General features: G+C 41.9%; 1 protein-coding gene across 1 annotated transcript in view; it reads left to right on the forward strand.

Annotated features, from left to right (window-relative positions):
* Window positions 1-20,409, forward strand: part of ADGRA3 (adhesion G protein-coupled receptor A3) — a 129,433-nt gene extending 109,024 nt beyond the window's left edge. The window contains exons 15-19 of the mRNA XM_045998179.1: window positions 5,576-5,700; window positions 6,816-6,939; window positions 15,951-16,096; window positions 18,585-18,680; window positions 18,822-20,409. Coding sequence (XP_045854135.1) covers window positions 5,576-5,700; window positions 6,816-6,939; window positions 15,951-16,096; window positions 18,585-18,680; window positions 18,822-20,064 — 1,734 coding nt within the window. The 3' untranslated portion in view covers window positions 20,065-20,409. The remainder of the gene's footprint in view (window positions 1-5,575; window positions 5,701-6,815; window positions 6,940-15,950; window positions 16,097-18,584; window positions 18,681-18,821) is intronic.
* The last annotated feature ends 2,521 nt before the right edge of the window (window positions 20,410-22,930 follow it).

Genomic DNA, 22,930 nt, shown 5'->3' on the forward strand with positions numbered 1-22,930 from the left:
ACCAGGCTTAACTTGGTTAAGCACCAGGCTTGCAAAGTTAGTGTTAGAATCGGGATTTGAATTTAGGCTCCAGAAATCAATGTTCTTAATCAGTCCACTAAATCTTCTTTCTGAATTCTTCCTGTATCTTCCTCATTCTTCTTCTTTTTTATATATATAAGATTTATTCTAGAGAAAGTAAGAGAGAGAGAGAGTGCAAGAACAAGTTGACAGGGGAGAGGCAGAGGGTGAGACTCCCCAAGTGGACCCCCCCCCCCCCACTAAGCATGGAGCTGGATTCCAGGCTCGATCCCATAACCCGTATGAGACGGGAGCCAGAACCAAGACTGATGCCCAACTGACTGAGCCACCCAGACGCCCCAGCTTCCTACTTTTTCACTACTGAACATTATTTTATGTTTCTACCATGACTTATTTAGGTCTCCGTCTGTTTCCAGTAATTGCCTTGTACAATATTATTTCACAAGAGTCTGAGAATACTCATGTGCATGGTTTCTGAGGGACATGGGCACTCCAGAGTGGGATTACTGGATGATAGACTCTCCATACATTTATTGGTCACTTATGCCATACAGTTGACCAATGTGGTTATTTTGGTTTATAGTCTCGACAGTAATGTGAGTTTTAGTTTTTCCATATCCTTGCCAGTGCTTGGTAGCGCACATCTTTAACTGTAGTCTTTGGTGGTGGTATTCTGATATTTTAATTTTATTAAAATTATTATTTAATTTTAATATTGATAATTTAATTAAAATTAAAAATGGTTTTAACTTGTTCTCTGTTGACTAAAGATGCTGAGAACTCTCTGTTTTCTTACTGTCAGTTTGGGTGTCCCTTTTGGTGAAGTTCTCACTCAGATCTTGTCTGTTTTCATTATCTTTGACTTTTAATTCTTTTCTTTCAGTTTTATTGAGATATAATTGACATGCTACGCTGTTTAAGGGGTACAGCATAATGACTTGACTTCCACATACCGTGAAATGATTATCACAATAAGTTTATTTAACATCTGTTATCTTTTATAGATACCAAACAAGAGAGAGAAAGAAATGCAGCAACTTTCAAATACACCGTATAGTAGTGTTATCTTATAACTGGGAACTTTTGCCTTTTGATCCCCTTCATCTCGTTCCCCCTCCCCTCATCCCTGCTTCTGGTAACCACAAAAATGATCTCTTTCCCTCTGAGGGTTTTTATTGGTTTGTTCATTTTGTTTTGTTGTTTTTAAGATCCCACATATGTATCTTGCCAATTTTTACTTTGCTTATCTGTTGTTTACTTGCTGACTTATAGAATTCTTGGTATGAGCGGTGAATAGGAGCTCCTTTTTGGGTTAATGTGTTGTGAATATCTCCCAGTCCATGCCAGTCTTCGTGAGTTTGGGCTGCTGTAACAAAGTATCATAGGCTGGGGTTTATAAAGAACAGAAATTTATTTCTCACAGTTCTGGAGGCCTGAAGCCAAAATCACGGTGCTAGCAGATTTGGCATCTGGTGAGGGCCCGCTTGTTGGCTTATAGATGGTATCTTTTCCCTGTGTCCTCACATGGTGGAAAGGGCAAGGAAGCTCTCCAGGGTCCCTTTTATACAGGTACCAATCCATTCATGAGGCCACTCTCATGTCCTGATCATCTCCCAATAGACCCCACCACTTAATACCATCATATTGGGGATTAATACCTCAACATACAATTTTGGAGGGACACAAACATTCAGTCTATGAAAGTACCCTTTTCCTTTTCCTCTTAATGCTGTCTTTTTATGAACAGAGTTTCTTAATTTTTCTAAGGTTTTGCTTCTTATATGCTATTTAAAAAATCTTTCTCTACCTCAAGATTAGTATTTTTTATCTTTTATATTTAAATCCATGATTTGACTAGAATCGACCTTTGTGTATGGTATGAGGTAAGGGGAGCAAAATCTTGACATTCTTCTTTTTTCTTTAGGGGAAAAATTAAAAAAACATAGAAGTCATAGTCCTCCCCCCCCATTTCTGATTTCAGATCTATTTTTCAACTTTATTTTATTGGTAAACTTTTAAATAATTCTTTGAACTCTGACAGAGTGTATTTCTTTGAATTTCCTTCCATTGTTCAGGTCCTGACAGGTTTAGATAGTTACTGATTTATAATTACCCTTATTACTACTGTAATGACAATGGATTATTTAAAATTGCCGTTGAGGGGTACTTGAGTGATGGACATTAAGGGGGGTACTTGATGTCATGAGCACTTGGGTGCTGTAATATACAACTGATAAATCACTAAAATCTACTTCTGAAACTAATAATATACCATATGTTAATTTACTGAATTTAAATTAAAAAATTAAAAAACTGCCAGTGGTTTTACATTTAGTAAGTTTCAGTTTAGAAGTAACACATAAATATGTGAACCTGTTTATTAAGTTAACAAAGATTTTCAAAAACTTCTTCTAGTTGGGGCCTTATTCATCTTTATGGTTGTTTTTTGTTGTTGTTGTTGTTTTGTTTTTTTAGCCATATTTTCAAGTGTTTGGATACTGTACATTGGTGAAGTTAACTAATGTAAAAAAACTATACTTTTCACTTCCTTTTTCCTTATTTTCTTAAACTTTGTACCATAAAGAAGACTGACCGATATGACCATTTAGTGATGGGCTGTTGCATAAGCACCAAGAAGCAAAGACTCTTCCCCATCTCCTTACTGTGTTGCAAAGTTTTACTTTTTCTTTTCACGGGTGCCTCCTGGTGGTCATACTCAGTGTATTTAGTGATACTTCTGTTATAGTATTATAAAGCTATGTGTTTACTAGTATGATTGAAAATAATTGTGATTCAGATTTCTGCTTTGTTGCTTTAGATCTTTAACTTCTCTACCATCTTATTCTTCTCAGTTGTCTCAGATAACCTTGTATTCTCATCTTCTAGCGTCATCGAGATAGGTTTTCTGGGGCACCTGGGTGGCTTAGTCATTTGAGCATCTAACTCTTGGTTTCAGCTCAGGTCGTGATCTCTGGGTCATTAGGTGGAGTCCCCTGTCGGGCTCCGTGCTCAGCACGGAGTCTGCTTAGAATTATTCTCAACCTCCTCCTGTTCTCTCCACCGTTCCCATACACACTCACTCTCTCTCTTTCAAATAAATATATATATATTTTTAAGATAGGTTTTCTTAGTTTATTTTCTTTATATCTGAGGTCTGTAAACCATCGTGAACATGTGACCCATGGGCCCAGTCCCATCAGCTGCTTTAAGAGGTTAAGAAGCCCCTTCATAGTAGCCTCAATTTCCCTCTTGACCCTCAGAGCCTAAAGTACTTCCTATCTGGAACTTTACCCCTTCCCCTGGGTCAATCTCTCAGTGGGGTTTCTCTTCCCTTTGGGCGGGTCAGTTTGTGGTGACAATCCAGAAGGCCCCAGAGGAAGCATGCCATGCAGGACCAGTGACAGGTGCATCTGTGCCTTCTTCCAGTTGTAACTTGGAATTACAAGAGTCTTTGCCCTTTATTTTCACCTCCAGTTTTTTTCTTATACTGTATTCTCTTCACTTGACTTTTGAAAAATACTATTTGCTTTTAAATGTACATGTTATATACAGTGTATTTTGGGAACTGAGTTGGCACTTTGTCTGACTTTCCGTTAGATATCATGTGGCCACCTGCATTGGTTGGCTGTCCGATGAAGCTTGTGGAAGGCACAATGGGGTGCCCTCTCTGGCCCTTACCCAGACCCCGCCAGATGACTGGTCGTGTCTTTACTTTATAGGCAGGCAACGGCTCCAGACCCAGGTAGCCAGCAAGTGAGGGGTGATTGAACATTTCCTAGAGGAATGTTACATATGTGGTGTATGAAGGGCATCTAGAGGCCAAATCCTAGATATTGAAAGTTTATCTTCGGTTATTAATTCTGATTGGGAAGAGTAGCTCTTTGTAGAAATTGAGAGGAAATGTGTCAGCTTTTACTAACATCTAACTGGTTCTCATTGCCCCAGTGTTTGTTTGAATTTTCCCACAGATGTTCTAGACTTCTGGCAAATAGTGAGGGCACAGAGGCCCTGTACCATAGACTAATCGTGGGAGCATCTCACAGGGACAGATTGTGCCGACTTTGTGGTGATAGGCTTTTTCTCCTGTATTTTCCCTTTTTTGGTTGTCCATTTACAGCCTGTCAGCTCTCGAGGGCTGGGACTACGTTCTGCGTTTCACTGAGTATCCGGTGCTTGGCGTTGTGCCTGGCCGTGGTAGGTACCCAATTAACATTTGTCAAATAAATAGATGAATTGCAGGCTTGAGATTCATCACGACGTCCTGGAGCTCTCAGACTAGAATTCAATTTCCCATGTTGTATCTCCAGTTTCCTATTAACTGTGAATTTTGTCAGGCTCTATGGGCCTCTCTTCATCATATGTTATAGTGAAGGGCTTGTTAAGGTATTCTGATACGATCTTCTCGATCTATAATTTGTATATTGTCCACTTCCGATTCTTTAGGAAAATATGCCCCCTGTTTCATCTAACTTTTCTAGATGTGTTGGGCATCTCTGGATAAAAGATGCATTTACTGTGAGTGGCTTCCTCCATCCCGATGTCCATTTGCACCTTCCAGAGTCCATTCAGAAGGGTCATTTGGGACAGGATCTGGTGACTCTACAACCCCTGTTTTCTGGAGTGGCGACCGTGGCCGGGGCAGAGGCACCCACCCAGCCTGCTGTGGTCCTTTACAAGGAGGAAGCCTTGGGGTGTGGAGTGTTTCCATTTGAGTCGGGCACTGTCTGCGTTGTGTTCGGGAGCAGGGACTTGGCAGCCACGTTCCCTTGGACCAAATCGTTGTGGTGCTTAACCTCTTCGTGCCTCCCTTGCTTGACCTCTATGATGGGGCTGCTAATACAGCTACAGCCCACAGAGTTCCTCGGTGTAAAGTGGGGCATGGTGCCTGCGTCATGGTCAGCGCGATAGCAGTGACTTGCTGTTATTTCCAGTATAGATTTTTGAGCTCTTTGCTCCCAAACCGTGTTGCCTTTACCATCTTCAGGCATCACTGTGATCCGATTGTGGGTCTCTCTCCCCTGTGATGGGCGGCCCTTCGAGGGCTGGAACCACGTCTTACCATCCCGTCCTCAGTGCTTTACACAGTGGTCGGTCTGCTTGTATTTGTTGAACTCAGAGTTGAACTTGACCTCAGATGGTCAGCAAGGCCCGTTGAGGCTTGTTTGTCTCAGCGGTACTGCTGGGCCTTACCACAAGGCTGCTGCTGTGCTTCCATGACCCTCGGAGCCAAGTCAGCATTCAGTTTATCTGCAGCTCGGATGCAGAGCAGGGGTGTGTGTGTGTGTGTGTGTGTACACATATGCATGTGTATGTGTGTATATACACGTGCATACAGACATACACACATACATACACACCTATGTACATACTCTAAAAGTAGCTTACACACTGGAAGTTAGGAAGGCAGAGTAAGGTGTGAAGAAAGATAACACGAAACACTGGTTCTTGAGAAAAACAGAGATGTGAGGGTCAGCCTGTGTTCGTCCCTGGAAATAATATCCGTGTGTCGTGTCTGGAAATGTGCAGCTAGAATGGGCTTTCTCTTCTCCCTCAGGACTTGACAGGATCTGAACTCTACACCCAGGCAGCCAGTCTGCTACACCCCGTGGTTTATACTACCGCCGTCATTCTCCTCTTAAGCCTCCTGGCGGTCACCATCAGCTACATATACCATCACAGGTAAGAAAGGCCACTTGGCAAATGGGGGACTTCAAGTCGAGGGAGTTTGTTTCACATGGAGTTAGGGTAAAAGGGACTTTAGCTCTCTGCTGTCCCTCCAAAGGAAGAGCGGTTATTTCAGGACACATACAAGGCTCCTTCAGTTCATGGAGTTCAAGACATAAGTAACGAGTTCATGAAATGGTAAAATTCATCTTTTATAGCATTCAATCTGTTTGTATCTGGGAAAGAATATGGGAGGTATGTGTTGGGGGCTGGGAGGTGGGGCAGAGGGGCAGCAGCCGGTGAGGTGAGCTGGAGACATGTTACCTGTGGAGGTGTCTTCCAGAAGCTGACAGTGGTGGGACTTCTATTTTTGACTCTGCATGTTGTGATATTCTTTATGTTATAGATGGCACTTGTAAGGAAGGTTGTGGCATTTAAGCATGGATATGGTTTCCGTTAATTGGAAGCAAAGCTACAGAAACTTTTATTTTATGGTAGGAAATAACGAACTAGAAGGATTTGCTAAGCAGAAATTCACTTTGCAAGAGGTTTTGCTAGAATGTATTTTCCTATTTAAGCTGGACTTATATGGCATTTCTTGACATTTAGTTAAGAAACAAAAGGAGATTTTGATATTAAAAGAAAGACTTCAAAATTTTGTTATGAAAGGCCAGAAGGAAATGTACTGGGCATTTAGACCGTGTTATCCTAGTAGGTCAGGAAAAGCAGAGATTGGCACCTTGCAGAAATCTCTTAGAAGCAAACAAGTAATCCAGCTGTCATAAGACGTGGTGACTTAACAGAAGCCCAGATATTTCTTATTATGGAGAATTTGTTTAGCCTTTAGTGGGTGCAGTAGTTCCATAAATGACTTGTCTTTTTCAGTGCATGAAGCGAAATGTTATGACACTGTACTGAGTTAAATGAGGTCTCAAATCCTGTGTGTGTGTGTGTGTGTGTGTGTGTGTGTGTGTGTGTCTAATAGTTCATGCATTTTAGGTAAAGTGTTTAAGCATAAAACATCTACATTTGGCCTTTTATGCAGTTGGAATTGCTAACTTGTAGTTGAATATCATAGCGTCCTGCTTCACATGAACTAGCCTGAATATTAATGTTTTTCCTTTTAACAGCTTGATTCGAATCAGTCTCAAGGGCTGGCATATGCTTGTGAACTTGTGCTTTCATATTTTCCTGACCTGTGTGGTCTTCGTGGGAGGAATAACCCAAACCAGAAATGCCAGTGTTTGCCAAGCGGTAAGTCAGGGTGAAAACCTGAAATGGGAAAAAATAATGGTATTAGAAAGTAAATTCATGTTTTATTAACTATAAAAAGAAGCATGTTTTTTAAAGTTGTTTTTCTTTGAAGTTAAACCGAGTGTCTGTCACTCACGTGTTTTTTACTGGTATACTCCAAGTTTTGAACTATTATTTCATAGCCGAACATGTGACTTAGAGATCTTATCTCTTTATCCTTGGGAATTCATTGCTACTTGTTACATCTTTTATAATGCTGAACATTTAATTTAAAAAATTTGTAAAACCCTGACTTGGGCTAAGAGAAAAGTGGTATTTTTTGACAGTATGGTTTTATTTATTTACTTATTTATTTGAGAGAATCAGCAAAAGGGTGAGCAGCAGAGGGAAAGGGAGAAGCAGGCTTGCCGCTGACCAGGGAGCTTGACATGGAGCTTGATCCCAGAACCCTGAGATCATGACCTGAGCCAAAGGCAGATGCTTAACTGACAGACGGAGTCACCCAGGTGCCCCAATAGTAGGGTTTTAAAAATTATTTCACCTATTTATGGAAACAATAGGAATTTGAAAAGATTTAACTATAAGATATAAAAATCAGAAACTTCCAGGGCGCCTGGGTGGCTCAGTCGTTGCGTGTCTGCATTCAGCTTGGGTTATGGTCCTGGGATCCTGGGATTGAGCCCCGAGTCGGGCTCCCTTGCTCCATGGGGAGCCTCCTTTCCCCGCTCCCTCTGCCTGCTTCTCCCTCTACTTGTGCTCTCTCTCACTGTCAAATAAATGAATAAAATATTTTTAAATAAGTAAATGCATACATACATACATACAGAAACTTTCCATGTATGGTAAATATGAAAAATTTAAAAATAGTCAACTTTTAATTTCAAATAAATTATTATATATGTAGCCTCAATGAACAATATTCTTCTGGAACGTGTATGAAAAAATCAGAACTATTCAACATATGAATACACATAAAAATTGTGCATATTTCCTATATTTGTGTACTGTTTTCCATATGAAGTGGTGCCATGTAGTAATTGAGTTCAGACTATCTGGATTTGGGTCTTAGGTCTTCTTTGCTGTTTCTATAGGCAATTCATTTAACTTCTGTTTTAATTGCCAATAAAACATAACAAAAGATTTATCTCTTCACAAACTTTTGAGTGTATGGTTTAATATTAAATAGAAGTACAATGTTGCACAGCACATTTCTAGAACTTTTTCATCTCGCGTGACTAAAACACTGTGTTACCCCACCGTGTTACCTTCTGAGGCTTAATTACTTAGATACTTCGTCTAAGTGGAATTACTCAGTGTTTATCATTCTGCGACTGACTCATTTCACTTGGCATAATGTCCTAAGGGTTCATCTGTGTTGTAGCATGGGACATGATTTCCTTCCTTTTTAATGGCTGAGTAATATTCCATTGTATGGATACACCAACTTTTCTTTATCCATTTATCTGTTGATGGACATTTAGGCTGCTTCTGTCTCTTAGCTGCTGTGAATAATGCTGCAGTGAACATGGGGGTGCAGATACCTGTTTGAGATCCTGTGATTTCAATGTTTAACCTTTCTGTGTCTCAGCTTTCTCACCCATAAATTGGGACTAATATTTAGATTGTTGTCATATGATGTGATTATATATATATATATAAAATCCTGTGGTAATTTACAGAGAAATGATTTGAAGTAATGGGAAGGTTTAGCCAAGAGTCAATGTAAGTTTAACATACAGAAGTTGGATGCAGAAATGCAGCTATGAGAAAACATAATTAATGCCAAGATGCCATTTACATAGTAACGAATATCAAGTGCTAAGAAAAAATAAAAGATGTTCATGATTTACAGGCAAAATTGTAATAGCTATTTAAGAAGACCTAAATAAATGGAGAGGTATACTAGACCCAAAGACAGGAAGTGTTAATATCAGAAAGATGGCAGTTCCTCTGAAATTAATACATACGTAAGAAGGGAGTTTTTCACAAAATACAATAACATGATTTTTAAAATTACGTTAAAAGCAAAGGACCAAAGGTGAAGATAGCCAGGACCCTTCTGCAAAGGAAGAGGAGAGTAAGGTGACTGTCTTTCTGGTCATCAGAACTTGAGAGGTTCTTGTCATTAACACTGTGGTGTTTGGTGTAGGGACAGAGACACGGACCAGCAAGTAGAATGGAGACTCAGAAGCAGCCCCATGTGGGACTTCGGTGTGAGACCAAGGTTTGCGTGCTCTTCAGTGTGGGGAAGAGACACGTCTGTGCGGTGTAGAGGAGCTAGGGAAAATCCACGTGGGAAAACATTACAGTGGATCTGTAGTCGTGCCTTGTAAAAATGTCAGCTCTGCATGGATTAAAAAACTAGCATGGCCAAGCCAAAATGTTAAAATTCATATTAAAAAATATCACAGTCCTTGGGGTAGGGACTTCTTAAATACAACACTAAAAGGCATTGTCTGGAAGAAAGATAATTTAACCAAATTAAAAAAAAGAGCCTTTGTTAATTAAGATTCCTTAATGAAGGTGGAAAGACAAGCTAACAAATTGGAAGACGCTTTTCTTAATACATACCCCTGTAAGTGCATTGGAATAAAAAAATACACGAAGAACTGTAATCATTGAGAATGCCACAAACAGCCCAGTAGGAGAGGTGGCGAGAGTGGACAGGCTTTTCAGAGGAGAGGATAGGCAGAGTCCGCACCTGCGGGAAAAGGTGCTCAGCATGATGGGTGGTCATGGAGATACAAATTAAGACAATGAGGTAGCATTTATGCCTTTTCTGTCAGCAAAAAGTTGAGCCTGACAATGCCAAGTCATGAAGAACATGTGCGTCCGCATGTTTTCTGTGTCGTGGGTGGGAATGTTAAGCGGATGATTCTGGGAGGCTTCACAGTCCGAGGTTAAACACTCACAGACCCTGGGACCCGGCAGCCCTGCTCCTGACTCTGAGAGTCCGCTCGCCCATATGTAACAGACGTGTGTCTAGGCCACCCATGAATATTCATAACAGCACTGTGCCCAAGAGAGAGAACCTGGAGGCAACCCAAATGCCCATCAGTGACAGAGTGAGTGAATAAACTGTGATATTATGCAACAGTCCAAACTAATGAATTACAGCATCGTCTAACAATATGAGTAGGTCTTAGGAATATATGTGAAAAAATTAAGTCCCATAAATTATATCCACCCTTTTTTTTTTATAAAGCGAGAAGTAACTACAATGAAACAGCTCACTTTTCATGAAAATATGTAGATCCACTAAAACTGTAGAAGGAAGGCAAAGCGATGATAAACACAAGGTAGAGAGTAATGATTCCCTTGGGGGAAGTGGATTATATTGTTTGATACAGGTTTTGGTCAGGGTCTTGCCTTTTGTCTTGCTGATAAATTCTTAGACACTTAGGAATAATACCTAATTAAATAAAAGCAGGATGTGCCTGGTCCGGTCACTAGAATGTGTCCTGAACCTAAGGTTGACAACTAATCCAGTATCATACAGCTGACACCCAGCTTAAAATGAAGTGTGCAGAAGACTCCCAGAGAGGATTAAAGCACAGAGAGTACCCTGGTATACAGTAAGTGCTCAATGGGGAGTGGCTATTACTGCTACCATCGCTACTGAAAAAATGCCCTCTCTGCTGTGCAGAGTATTTCTGTTGTAGGCCATTCGTATATCCAACTTGATTGGGGCATATGAGAGGTCAGGTAACGGGTCTCGGGTCAACTGAATCCATGCAAAGAAGATAATCTGTTTTCTCAGTTTACCCCCCCCCCCAATTCCTTTTCATCCTGTTTGTAGGTCTTGGTTTACTGTTACTGTTTGAGAGATACTGCCTCTCCCTTCCCTCCCCTCATTATCCTGTGGTCCTCATTCAATTTTCACGATGCCTGCAGCCCGTCGCAGTTGACTGGTGTTTACCTGTTTTCTGTCTCTGGACCCGACGCTCTGTAGGGAATCCCATTGATCTGATTCACCCGTGTGTATCCAAGGATCAGCACGGGACCTGACCCAGAGTGGCTGATACTAGATGCTTAGCAAATATTTATTGGGCAAATGGACAAAAATGGCCTCGGTTTATGAATAGTAGAAACTCACTCGACTCTGGAGCCATTTTGAGCAGAGGCTGTGGGGAGCAAGCGCAGCCCACGGTGGTGGTCACGGGAGTCTCGGTTTTGTCTAAAAGTATTCATTGTTTTCACGAAGCAGACACATTGATTTCACTAAGGAAATGAACAGGAAGAGGCCATTGTGAAGAGGACTGCCTTTCATTGTCCTGAATGATATTTTATACCTTTTCTAGAAAGAAAAGGAGATGAATTTGTAGGGAGTGTTCAGAATCTCTATGTTGAATGTCCGTCGCTTAAAGATGTATTTAATTTTTTTTAAAGGGAAAGGCAGGGCTTTAGATGTTTTTACATGTCATTTTCTTCTGTTTTCCCACTGTTCTCCCTTCTATGAGAAACATAACACTCTTGCTGTTTCTGACTCAGAATGGTTGGCTTCTCTTTGCTGTTGCGATAGTTCAGGTAGGTGCCAGCCAAGAGGGGAGTCGGTGGAAGGCAAGCAGGACTGTCCTGGGGTTCCAGACACTAGTAGGTAGGTTCTAATTCTGTGTCTGCCAGGATGACTAGTGTTGACGTAGGAAAGACTTTAGGGTTCGAAGCTGACAGCCAAGAAAGAATTCTTGAGATGTCTTTGGTGCAAGAAGGTGATTTTATTAAAGCACAGGGACAGGCTCTGTGGCAGGACGAGTGGCACTGGGATCAGGAGGAGTGGTCCATTATATACTTTCAAGTTGGGAGGGGGTTAGGGACAGCGAAAGTCTCTAAGGACTGCTGGAAGCAAGGTTTCCAGGACCTTGAGGGGACTAGCTATTGTTGGATTATTATTATTGTTACCGTCTGGTAAAGCCTTAGTCATGAGATCTTTTTTTTTTTTTTTTTTAAGATTTTATTTGAGAGAGAGTGCATGCATGTATTACCAGGGGTTGAGGGGAGCAGCAGAGGGAGAGGGAGAAGCAGACTCCCTGCTGAGCAGGGAGGCTCATGTGGGGCTCAATCCCAGGACCCTGAGATCATAACCTGAGCTAAAGGCAGATGCTTGACCGACTGACTCATCCAGGCACCCCCTTTGCTCATGAAATCCTTTAGATGTATATAGGTGGGTCACATACTTGGGGGATGATTGCCAACATGTATATGTATTGGGTGGTAGAGATAAAGGAAGTTTCCACAGAAATTTTTATATGTTAAAGTAGGGTTACAGGATCCCGGGGGTTGGGCCAAGCTTGCCTTTTGTCCTTAGCAAGGTGCTAACATCGAGGCGGCTGAGTCCCTAGAGCAATGTCTCTCTGCCTGTTGAGGGACTTGGCAGGGGGCTGTAGGTAGTAAGGAAGTGTAATAATTTTTCTTCTGCCTTTGTTTTCCACAGCAGTATGATTAGTCACTTAACCTGGTAGGGGCTTAACGTTTCCTCTATAAAATAAGGGGTTGGGCTGGGTAACTTACATGATCATTAGCGTTCTTCTAGCTGAGCCCCATGTGCACCTGTTAGAGTCCTCACATGTGCATACCTACGTGCTTTATGTGTGTACACAATCGGTATAGTTTTGTTTCTTTGTTTATGGAGGGTGAGAATGGCTTCTACGGTACTTTCCTCCCCACAGTGATGTGTTGAGCTTGTTGCCGGTGCCGTGAGGTACCTTCCTTCCCACTCTGAGTCTTAAGTCTGTTCCTGGGGACCGCAGGTGCGTTTCTGCAGGTCTGGACTCTCTTTTGCAGCAGGAGCTAAAGGAGAGCTGAGCAGCCGAGGGACAGAGTAGCCAGAGCTATTGACTCCAGGTTGGAAGGGTCCTGGGTTCTGGGTCATGATGTGCAGCCAAATGATTGTGTGGTAATTAATTTTCTGGTCCTTGGTTTCCTTACCGATGCAGTGAAAAGATTTGGCCAGATCTTACTTAGGTCACCTTGTTGCTCCACCACTCCGTGATTTAATTCATTAAATACAGCGCGGGCTAACCTTCTCTGCTGTCCTTTTGTGTCTCTTCTCCAGAGTTCTGCCATGGCACGTGAAATGCCTTGGGGACACTTAATCAGTGAGTTTTAAGACATTTTACTTGCCAACTACTGCCGATGTGTTATCTTAACTTTCATATTAACCCCAGGAGGTACTTGTTACTCCTCTGTTTTACCAATACAGACATTGAGTCTTACAGAATTAAAACAACTTGTCCCAAATCACTAGGACTGTTGAGTGGCAGAGGCGAGATTCAGATGCCAATGTCGCGGACTCAGGTGTCCCCGCCCCTCCCCCGGGGTCACTGTGCTTCACTGTTTAGTGAGGACCAGCACTGCCTAATAGGGGCATGGCTTTTGGAAACCAGCACACATGGGTTTGAGCTGCAGCCCAGCCACTGACCAAGTACCTCCAGGGGATGATTGCATGGCATGCCTTGTTCAAGGTTAATGCCCTTCACTGAATGGTGACATTAGGAGGATATAACGGAAGCACATACAAATTGTGTTCATACATTTTGGGGCACAGAGTGGACATTCAGTAGTGGAAGCTGTTACTATTTTGCATATATTCATACATGATTATATGAATATAAAGATCATTTTTTTTTGCACACTCACTGTATGCATGCTGTACTATCTTAGGGTTATTGGTGGTTAAAAATACAATTGTTATAATGTCCGGTCACTAATTTGTGAGAGCTTATGGTTCGGTAACATGAAGTGCAACTCTCTAGGACAATTATTTTATTTTGCAGTTTTGGAAATTGATGTCCTGAGGTCAGGTGACCTTTTTTTAAGTAATCATCTGTTGCGTTTAATTAATCATTTAAATTTCCCTATGAATTGGATTCCTTATTCCCAAACTACACACTTTCCACATGTGTTTCTGATTTATGTGAAAGAAATTTGACAGTGAGGTTGCATTTCAAGTGTCTGATGGAGAAAACAGTAGGAAATATCCCATTCCAAAAGAAATACCATCTCTGCCAGTTCTCTGCTTCTCCTTTATTCTGGTTCTTGTGGAATATCTGACGATTTGTTTACATGATGGTTACTAGGTGACATCAGACCCCTAAAATTCTACCATTGGTAATGATATTGTTTGACTGAAGGCTTTTTACTATCTTTCAAGTGTGAACACTCTGGAAATTTTGAAATGCCTTAGAAAACACTTCAGAATCTGAAGGTTCAGTTTTCCCTCTTAGATCCAAAATCAAAAAAATGCTCTATCTTGTACTGCCTGTGTTGAAAATGTTATCACTCCTTTTTTTAAAACTAACTTACTTCCCTGCTCGGTCTCGTTCTTCTAACCTCAGCTTCTGAGGAGCCTACCGTTAAGAGTCAATTCTTGAACGTTTCCGTGTCTATGTACCAGATTCATTTATAATATTTTTACTTCTAGTAATGGGTATGACTCCAGATAGCCTCAGGCTTATTTTATGCTTTTTGTTCCACTTTTCTCTGTAAATATTGCTTTTAACCATACATACAGTAAAGCTAATAGAAACCAAGGAGCCACTTTTCTCCTAAAGAAGAAAATAACTGTGAGTTTTCTAGTTTGGCCAAGCTGGATGCCCCCTGCCAGCCACTTCCCGGGTCAGAGCAAGGTTCACACTGGACAATGACTGTCCTCATTTTTGCCCTGCAAAATAAGACTTGGATTTCATTTGCCTGAAAATGAACTCTGGGCTGCAATCTAAATGCTTTTATCACTGCCCTAGGTTTGATAATGTCAATCAGTCTGATTTTCTTGAGATCTGAGAGCCATCCTCTTAGAATGAAAAAAATCTGTCTTGAAGATTTTCATTAGAAGGATTTTACCTGTGGTAATTATATAAAAAGAAATGATCGAGCAGATAGTAAGTAATTAGTCAGATAAGAAAGCTGAATTGTGTCCTTGATGCTCCAATGACACATACACTTTTCCTAAAATGGATTTAAACCTTTCTTAGGTCCATATATAGCTTCATCTAGAATTTTATCTCGAAATAGAGTTGCTTCATACACAGGTCACCTGTAAACATGTCCTCCATCACCCCCTTGGGAAAGAAAATTAGTGTGAGCACTACATTTACTGCAGATTTCCAGTATTTATTGGGTACCTGTTAATGTCTCAAATACTGTGCCCATACAGTCCCTACAGAAATGCTGGATCGAGATGGTTATTGATGATATTCCACTCTTCTAATGAGGAAAATTAATTTAGAGAGGTGACATTATTTACTTAAAACCACACTCCTAATAAGTAATAATAAAAATATAGATATCATTTTTCTTGATTGCTTATCATATGCCAGTCAACGTGCTAAATGCTTTATGTAGACAATCTTAGTCCCACAGTACTTTCGTCTCCCTCTCTGTTGATGAATGAGGAAACCAGTGCTTGAGATGTTACACACCTTTGCTGAGGTGTCACAGCAGATAAGGCGTGGGTCAAGGTTTTACCACCAGATAGGAGTTTTGATTCTATACCTCATCGTCTTACCAACAGTATATTATATTGCTGACCTACCATTACCATATATGAAAGTTCTGAATTAGAACATTTCAGGTCTGTCACACAAGGCTTGGTGTGCTGTGACTTCTGGCTACCCTTGCCCTCTACCTTCCTCCTTAAAACGGGCCTCAGAAACCGAACTCTGACTTAGAACATGGCATCTGAGAGAAACACACTTTTGGTTTAATGTTGTCTAAGAGTCCATGCCATGGGGTATGAAGGATTATCTTGGGTGTACATTTTATGTGGTCTGTGGGCCTCCTAGATTCAAGTGTTGGTTTGTTCTGTGAGAGGACCTCATCCTCTGTTATATGTCTGTTTGGATACTTTGTTTCATTAGGGGGCAGAGGAATCGGTCTTTAGGATATACCTTCATATTGTTTTTGAGTCCTGTTTTCGAAAGTTACATATCAGGTATTTTGGTAAACCTTGGAGGCAGCTATTACTGGCGAATTTTTTTTCCTTTAGTTTATATATTCTTCAATCTTCTTTCTAGGTTGGGATAATTCTTCATTATTCCACCCTTGCTACAGTACTATGGGTGGGAGTGACAGCTCGAAATATCTATAAACAAGTCACTAAAAAGGCAAAAAGATGCCAGGATCCCGATGAACTGCCGCCTCCACCAAGACCAATGCTCAGGTATCTAAGATCTTTGTTTATTATGTTAAATGTCCACTGAACCATTGAGGTGAAGCTATTTTAAATAAACAAAACAATGCTGAGTAAATTTTGGAAAGTCCAGAATGGACTGTGGAAGCTGGGCTTCCTGGGTTTGAGTACTGGCTGCGTAGCCTTCCAGCTGGGAGCCCTTCGTGAAGTTCTCTACCCTTTCCCAGCCTCCCTCCGTCATCTGCAACGTGGGAATAAATACGTGCCTTAAGGTGGGACTGGCTGTCTAATAGGCACTAAGAAAATGTTAGCTGTTTTCATTTCCTTAGGGGTCATGTTGGAGATTTTAATCTCCATAAGTATGTTTCAATTTAATTATTCTCTACGAAAGACAACACATTTATGGAGTTACACCCTTCTTCCCAATTGTAATAAAAAATAATGGATTACTGGGCTGGATGAGTAAAAATTGGCCAGTGCCGACCTTGTGGATCCAACGCTGGCTGTGTGGCTGGCCCTGGGCCAGGCACCCAAACTGTCCTGCCTCTGAGGAGTTTACAGTCTGCCTGAGGAGACTGTGAAGAAGCCCCTGGGGGTGGTGTGGGAACTGTAGCAAAGATAGGTTCTTATGAAAGTGCAAACAAAGGCGCCATTAATTTGGGGGCAATGGTGGGTATTGGGAAATATTGACCATTAGGGATGACCTTCCTGAGTGATTAGGGCAAAGGCGAGAAGCGATGCTGCAGACACAGGATTATGTGGGGACCTGAGGGAACTTTGAGAAATGTAGCTGGAACCAGGGTGAAAGCTCCATGTCAGGCCTCTGGGAGCCGTGTGAAAATGTGGGGCTCTGTGGAAGACTTTTATCTCAGGGAGTGGCCGGACAAGGTATCGTTCTAGAACGACAGCCTTGCATTAGGACGCCATATAAACTGGAGAACCTGAGGGTAAGGAATTCTGCTGAGGTCGTTTGGGTGGTCCGCGTGAGGACTGAAAGCACAACAGTTCCCCTCCTAGAGAATGGAGGGGGTGCGTGTTCAGGACACTTGAAGCAGCTTCTCTAGGATGCCTGACCAGTTAGATTTAAAATTGTGGGAGGGAGAGAAATTCAAAGACGGTTTCAGATTACTCTTGTTCACCGAGGGCACCTTAGCACATGGTGCTTCCATCATCTGAGAATATAGAAAACGTAGAATGGGGGGCAGGGAGGGTAAGGGTACATGCAGAGGAGGTAGGCTCATTAGTACTTTCTGTGAATAGATTACATTTTTGGAAACAGGGTGCTCCGCAGGGAAGACGTGTTAGGTGTTTTGGAGACAGCACAGGAGACATTCTCACATGTGGTCACTGAAGCAATGATGATGAACCAGATGCCCCAGGGAGACGTTAGCATGGTCCTGGGGCCATGCTGACATTTAGTAGATGGGCCATAGCCAATAAAGGGAAGAACTAAAAGAGAACAACTGAGAACATACAAGATTCAGGGGATGAGTGGTGTGTGGACGACTGGCGGCAGTAGGCGCGCTCGGCCACAGAGTCAGATTATAGGACTCTATTTGACACCTCTGTCCCTGCCCTTAAAAGAACCGAGAGATGGTGTTTGAAAAAGAGGTTTGGGGATCCCATCCTCCTTCCTGTTAGGTTCCGGGGGCGGGGGGGGGGGCAGGGGGAGAAACACACACACACAAAACACCACGCACAGGTGTTAAGTCCCCAATACTGTCTTCAGCCAGCCAACTCAGGACTCGGACTATGTCTCTAGAAGTGGCAGATGCACAGTTAGGATTATGACCCAGCCGGGGAGGAACTGGCCAGGGCACAAAGTCCCTACTGTCTCTTTTCAGAGGGCTCAAAGAAGCTCTGGCTGAGAAAATATGTTTCTCTTGTAGGACCTGCCACCACTCTGTCTCCCTCTGTTATTATGGCACCATCATTTTTTCTGCTGTCCCCAGTGTGTCCACAGGAGAGGGTCAGGAAGGGCCTGCGCACAGCTTGTAGCTGCTGGGACCCGGCTCCTGCTTTACCTGAGTGACTAGGGACAAAGATACACAGCGGTAGGGTGTCCCAGAACATGTAGGCTTAGCCAGACATTAAGAAGCAATTAATGTCATGTATTTAGTCTGAACTATGGCACAGCAAGACATTCAAGTCTACTTGGTAACGGGCTGACTTTTTGGTTGGAAGGCAGTTCCATCTGAAAGAAAAGAAAAACCTTACCTGCAGTAGCCAGGCCCGTCCACAGGGTGGCAGAAGCCGACCAGCTTTCCTCAAGTTGGAACCTTGGTAGCCTGTTTAAAAAAAAAAAAAAAAGATATCCAAAAAAAAATTAAAAAAAAAAATTTTTCAGAAACTTATTGTTAACAAAGCAACCTCTAAAAGTTAATCTCCAGCTTGTTAATGGGGATAGGAATAATAATGAGTCATGAAGGAAGGGCTTTTGCAGGACAGGGATACTGGGATGTGTATACCCTGATAACTTGGAGTGATGAGCTGATATTTGCGTTATTCCTCCTTCCAGGTTTTACCTGATCGGAGGTGGCATACCCATCATAGTCTGTGGCATAACGGCCGCGGCAAACATCAAGAATTACGGCAGTCGGCCAAATGCACCCTAGTGAGTGTTTTGTGTTCTCTGTGTACCTGAACCCAATTGCTTCCCTTTTTAACGATTTTCCCAGGCCCTGACTTGATTGCAGTTTCTGGAACAGCTCGTTGGTGCGTCGCCTCTGACCCGGTTTCTCGTCTTCTTTTCTAGTTGCTGGATGGCTTGGGAGCCCTCCTTAGGAGCCTTCTACGGGCCTGCCAGCTTCATCACTTTTGTAAACTGTATGTACTTTCTCAGCATATTTATTCAGTTGAAGAGACACCCCGAGCGCAAATACGAGCTGAAAGAGCCCACGGAGGAGCAGCAGCGGCTGGCGGCTGACGAGAACGGCGCGGGGCATCGCCAGGACTCGCTGTCTCTGTCTCTCATCTCCACGTCAGCACTGGAAAATGAGCACACTTTTCACTCTCAACTGCTGGGAGCCAGTCTCACCTTGCTCTTATATGTCGCCTTGTGGATGTTCGGGGCCTTGGCCGTTTCCTTGTATTACCCTCTGGACCTGGTGTTTAGCTTCTTTTTTGGGGCCTCGTGTTTAAGCCTCAGTGCCTTCATTGTGGTTCACCACTGCGTGAACAGGGAGGATGTTAGACTTGCATGGGTCATGACCTGCTGCCCCGGCCGGAGCTCGTACTCCGTGCAGGTCAACGTGCAGCCCCCCAGCTCCGGCAGCACCAATGGAGAGGCCCCGAAGTGCACCAATAGCAGCGCCGAGTCCTCATGCACCAACAAGAGCACATCGAGCTTCAAGAATTCCTCCCAGGGCTGCAAACTGACGAACCTGCAGGCGGCCGCGGCTCAGTGCCACGCCAACTCTCTGCCCTTGAACTCCACGCCTCAGCTGGACAACAGTTTGACAGAACATTCGATGGACAATGATATCAAGATGCACGTGGCGCCTTTGGAGGTTCAGTTTCGCACAAACGTGCACCCGGGCCGCCATCATAAAAACAGGAGTAAAGGACACCGTGCAAGCCGACTCACAGTCCTCCGAGAATACGCCTATGACGTCCCAACAAGCGTGGAGGGCAGTGTGCAGAACGGCTTCCCTAAGAGCCGGCCGGGCAGTAATGAAGGACACTCAAGGAGCAGAAGGGCATACTTAGCCCACAGGGAGAGACAGTACAACCCCCCGCAGCAGGAGAGCAGCGACGGCTGTAGCACACTCCCCCAGAGCAGCAGAAATTTCGAAAAGCCCATTTCAAACAGTAGTAAGAAAGATGCCTTAAGGAAGCCAATTGTAGTTGAACTTGAAAGCCAGCAGAAGTCTTACGGACTCAACTTGGCTGTCCAGAATGGACCAGTCAAAAGCAACGGGCAGGATGGCCCCTTGCTGGGTACAGAGAGCACTGGCAGCGTTAGGACTGGGTTGTGGAAACATGAAACTGCCGTGTAGCAGTGGGGGTGTTGGGGGGAGGGGTGGTTCTGAGGCAGAAACCCAATAAACTGTGAGCTTCACATTCCTTTAAGCTACGAACGTGTGCAAACAGTTTACAGCCACCTTAGGGATTCGAAACAGTTTTGAATAAACTTCTACATTTGGGATTTTACATATTTTATATCCCCTGATTGTTGCTTTTTTTTAATGAATTAAAAAAAAAGAAAAAGCCCTCCGAGCATTGTTTTAGTTGTAAAGCACCAGCAGGACTTGGAAAATCTGAAATGTAATTTTTTGGAACCTGTTCTATCTACTTAACATTTCAGGCTTGTATTTAATACAATAAATAGGTGTTTGTCATTGTGTCAGTCTTACATTTTTGTGTTTTATAAGAGAGGCATGTAGTTCTAATTGTGTTTACACATGGGGATGTCTTAATGAGAACTATACATAAATCAGTTCTCAGACTTGCACATAATTAACTCCACTGATTATGACCTATAAATCAAAGCTTTTTTGGATGGATGTATTTTATAAACAGTTTAAAATGCTACAAGGTTTTTTAAAGATCTCATGGAATGTTTTTTTTTTTTTTTTTGGAAATCAAAATGCCTAAAAAGCTCTTTCTAAATTGCATTACTTTGCTGTATCACTTCAGTCCTATTAATATTATTTTGTCACTTTTGTGGCTTTTTAGTGATTTGTATTTTGGTTCAATTTTGTTACACGTTCTGTACATCTATTATTCTTGAATGTAAGGGAGGAGCTACCATAAAAGTAAGAATCACACTCACTTATTCTGAGTTCTTCAGTACTGGCCGTTATGTTGGCTGTTACTCTGTTCTCAGAGTTCCTCAGGTTCATGCTGAAGTACTCATCTTTAAATTGTATTCAGAGGGCAAAAACTGCCCTGATCCAATGTTGTCATTGGCGTTGATGCACTATAGTCATAAAACATCCCTGGTCCCTAGTCTCACTGGAGTCCATTTCTGGAACTTAGTTATTTAATATGTTGCATTTTTAACCCACTGAGCCAACCAGGCGTCCCAATATGTTGCATTTTTAAAACAATTTTAATCTCAGTATAGTTAATGTGCACTGTTACAGTACATTAGTGTATATTACTCAGTGCATCTCATAATAAGTGTGCTCTTAATGTCCTTCACCTGTTTCACCCATCCCCCACCCACCTCCCATTTGGTGACCATCAGTAGTTAAGACTGTGTTTCTTGGTTTCTCTCTCTTTTTTAATTTGTTTGCTTGTTTTGTTTCTTAAATTCCACATATGAGTGAAATCACATGATGTTTGTCTTTTTCTGACTGACTGACTTTGCTTAGCATTATACTCTCCAGATCCATCCATGTCATTGCAAATGGCGAGATTCCATTCATTTTTATGGCTGAGTAATATTCCTGTGTGTTGTACTTGTACATATCACCTCTTCTTTATCCATTCATCTATTGATGGACACTTGGACTACTTCCATAATTTGGCTTTTAAGTAATGCTTAAATAACATGTTACTAAACAATGAATGGGTCAACTGAGAAGTCAAAGACAAAATCAAAAATACATGGATCTCTCTCTCTCTGTCAAATAAATGAATAAAATCTTTAAAAAAAAAATACATGGAGACAAATTAGAAAGAAAATAATGGTCCAAAATCTTCAGGATGCTGCAAAAGTTGTTCTAAGAGGGAAGTTTATAGCAACAGAGGAAAGTTTACAGGCCAACGTCATGAAGCAAGAAAAAACTCAGCTTGACCTTACACCTAAAGAAGCTAGAAAAAGAAGAACAAACAAAACCTAAAAACAGAATTAAATAATAAAGATTAGAGTAGAAATAAACTAAATAGAAACTAAAACAAAAAACAATAGAGCCGATCACTGGAGAAGTGAGGCACAGCTCAGATCTGGGACAGCTGACTAAAGGTTTGAATCAGATTAGATTCAAAGTATACATTTAAGAAATGCTGAGAGTCAAGTTTAGCTTGATCAACCTCAAATCTGAGATGCACTGTTTCACTTAGAGTAATTCTCAGAGACCTCACAAGATCACTTATTAGAGTGTGAATGTTCACTTGTCCTTGGGTTACTGCATTAGTATTATTTTGCTTTGCAATAACAAAACTGGTAGTTCTGTTTAGCCTTTTGTCAGATGTTAAAGACACTCTTGTTTTTGTTAGGGGAAACAAGGAAACCAAATGGGTTGATTTGATACTTGTATGCTGAACCTCTGCCTGGCCCAGGGGCTCCAGGGAAGTTGATGTATATGTGTAGGATAATGTTTAGAAATGACAAAGATAAACTAATAGGAGATGGAGTGAATAATGCTTATTTCCTTATCACTATTTTAATTTTGCCCTTATATTTTGCAGAGCATTCTTACAATATTTGATCTCTTTTTCTGACCCATAGGTCGACTCCATATAGACAAAGAACTTTGTTCTTCTGCTTTTTCCTACCTTTTCACAGGAAGTGAGTAATTTCCCTTCCTGGACACGTTGGCCATTCAGTAAGCATCTGTTAAATATAACTTTTCGTAGGTAATAGAAGACAGGAAGCCTGGGCCTAGAGGAGGGGTGGAAGACAGAAAAAAACCCAATACTTGGAATAAAATGAAGATTCCACTAAAAATATTTGGAGTGTGTTGATATTCAAAGCATAGAGAGTGGGGAGCATTGACTTTATGCTTTACACGCAGTATTTGATGGAATCCGAATGTTATGTTTGTGTATAGGATATGAAGAATACATTGTATCCCCCCCACCTTTGTCATTTGTGATTTATGGCTCATTGCTGGTTGAGGTTTCTATATTTTTCGTAGAACCATAAACTGTGAAGAGGTGTTTTGATTTTCTCAGAGATTGGCTAATTCATTTTCT

This window comes from Meles meles, chromosome 2 (assembly GCF_922984935.1).
Source record: "Meles meles chromosome 2, mMelMel3.1 paternal haplotype, whole genome shotgun sequence".
Taxonomy (NCBI): Eukaryota; Metazoa; Chordata; class Mammalia; order Carnivora; family Mustelidae; genus Meles; species Meles meles.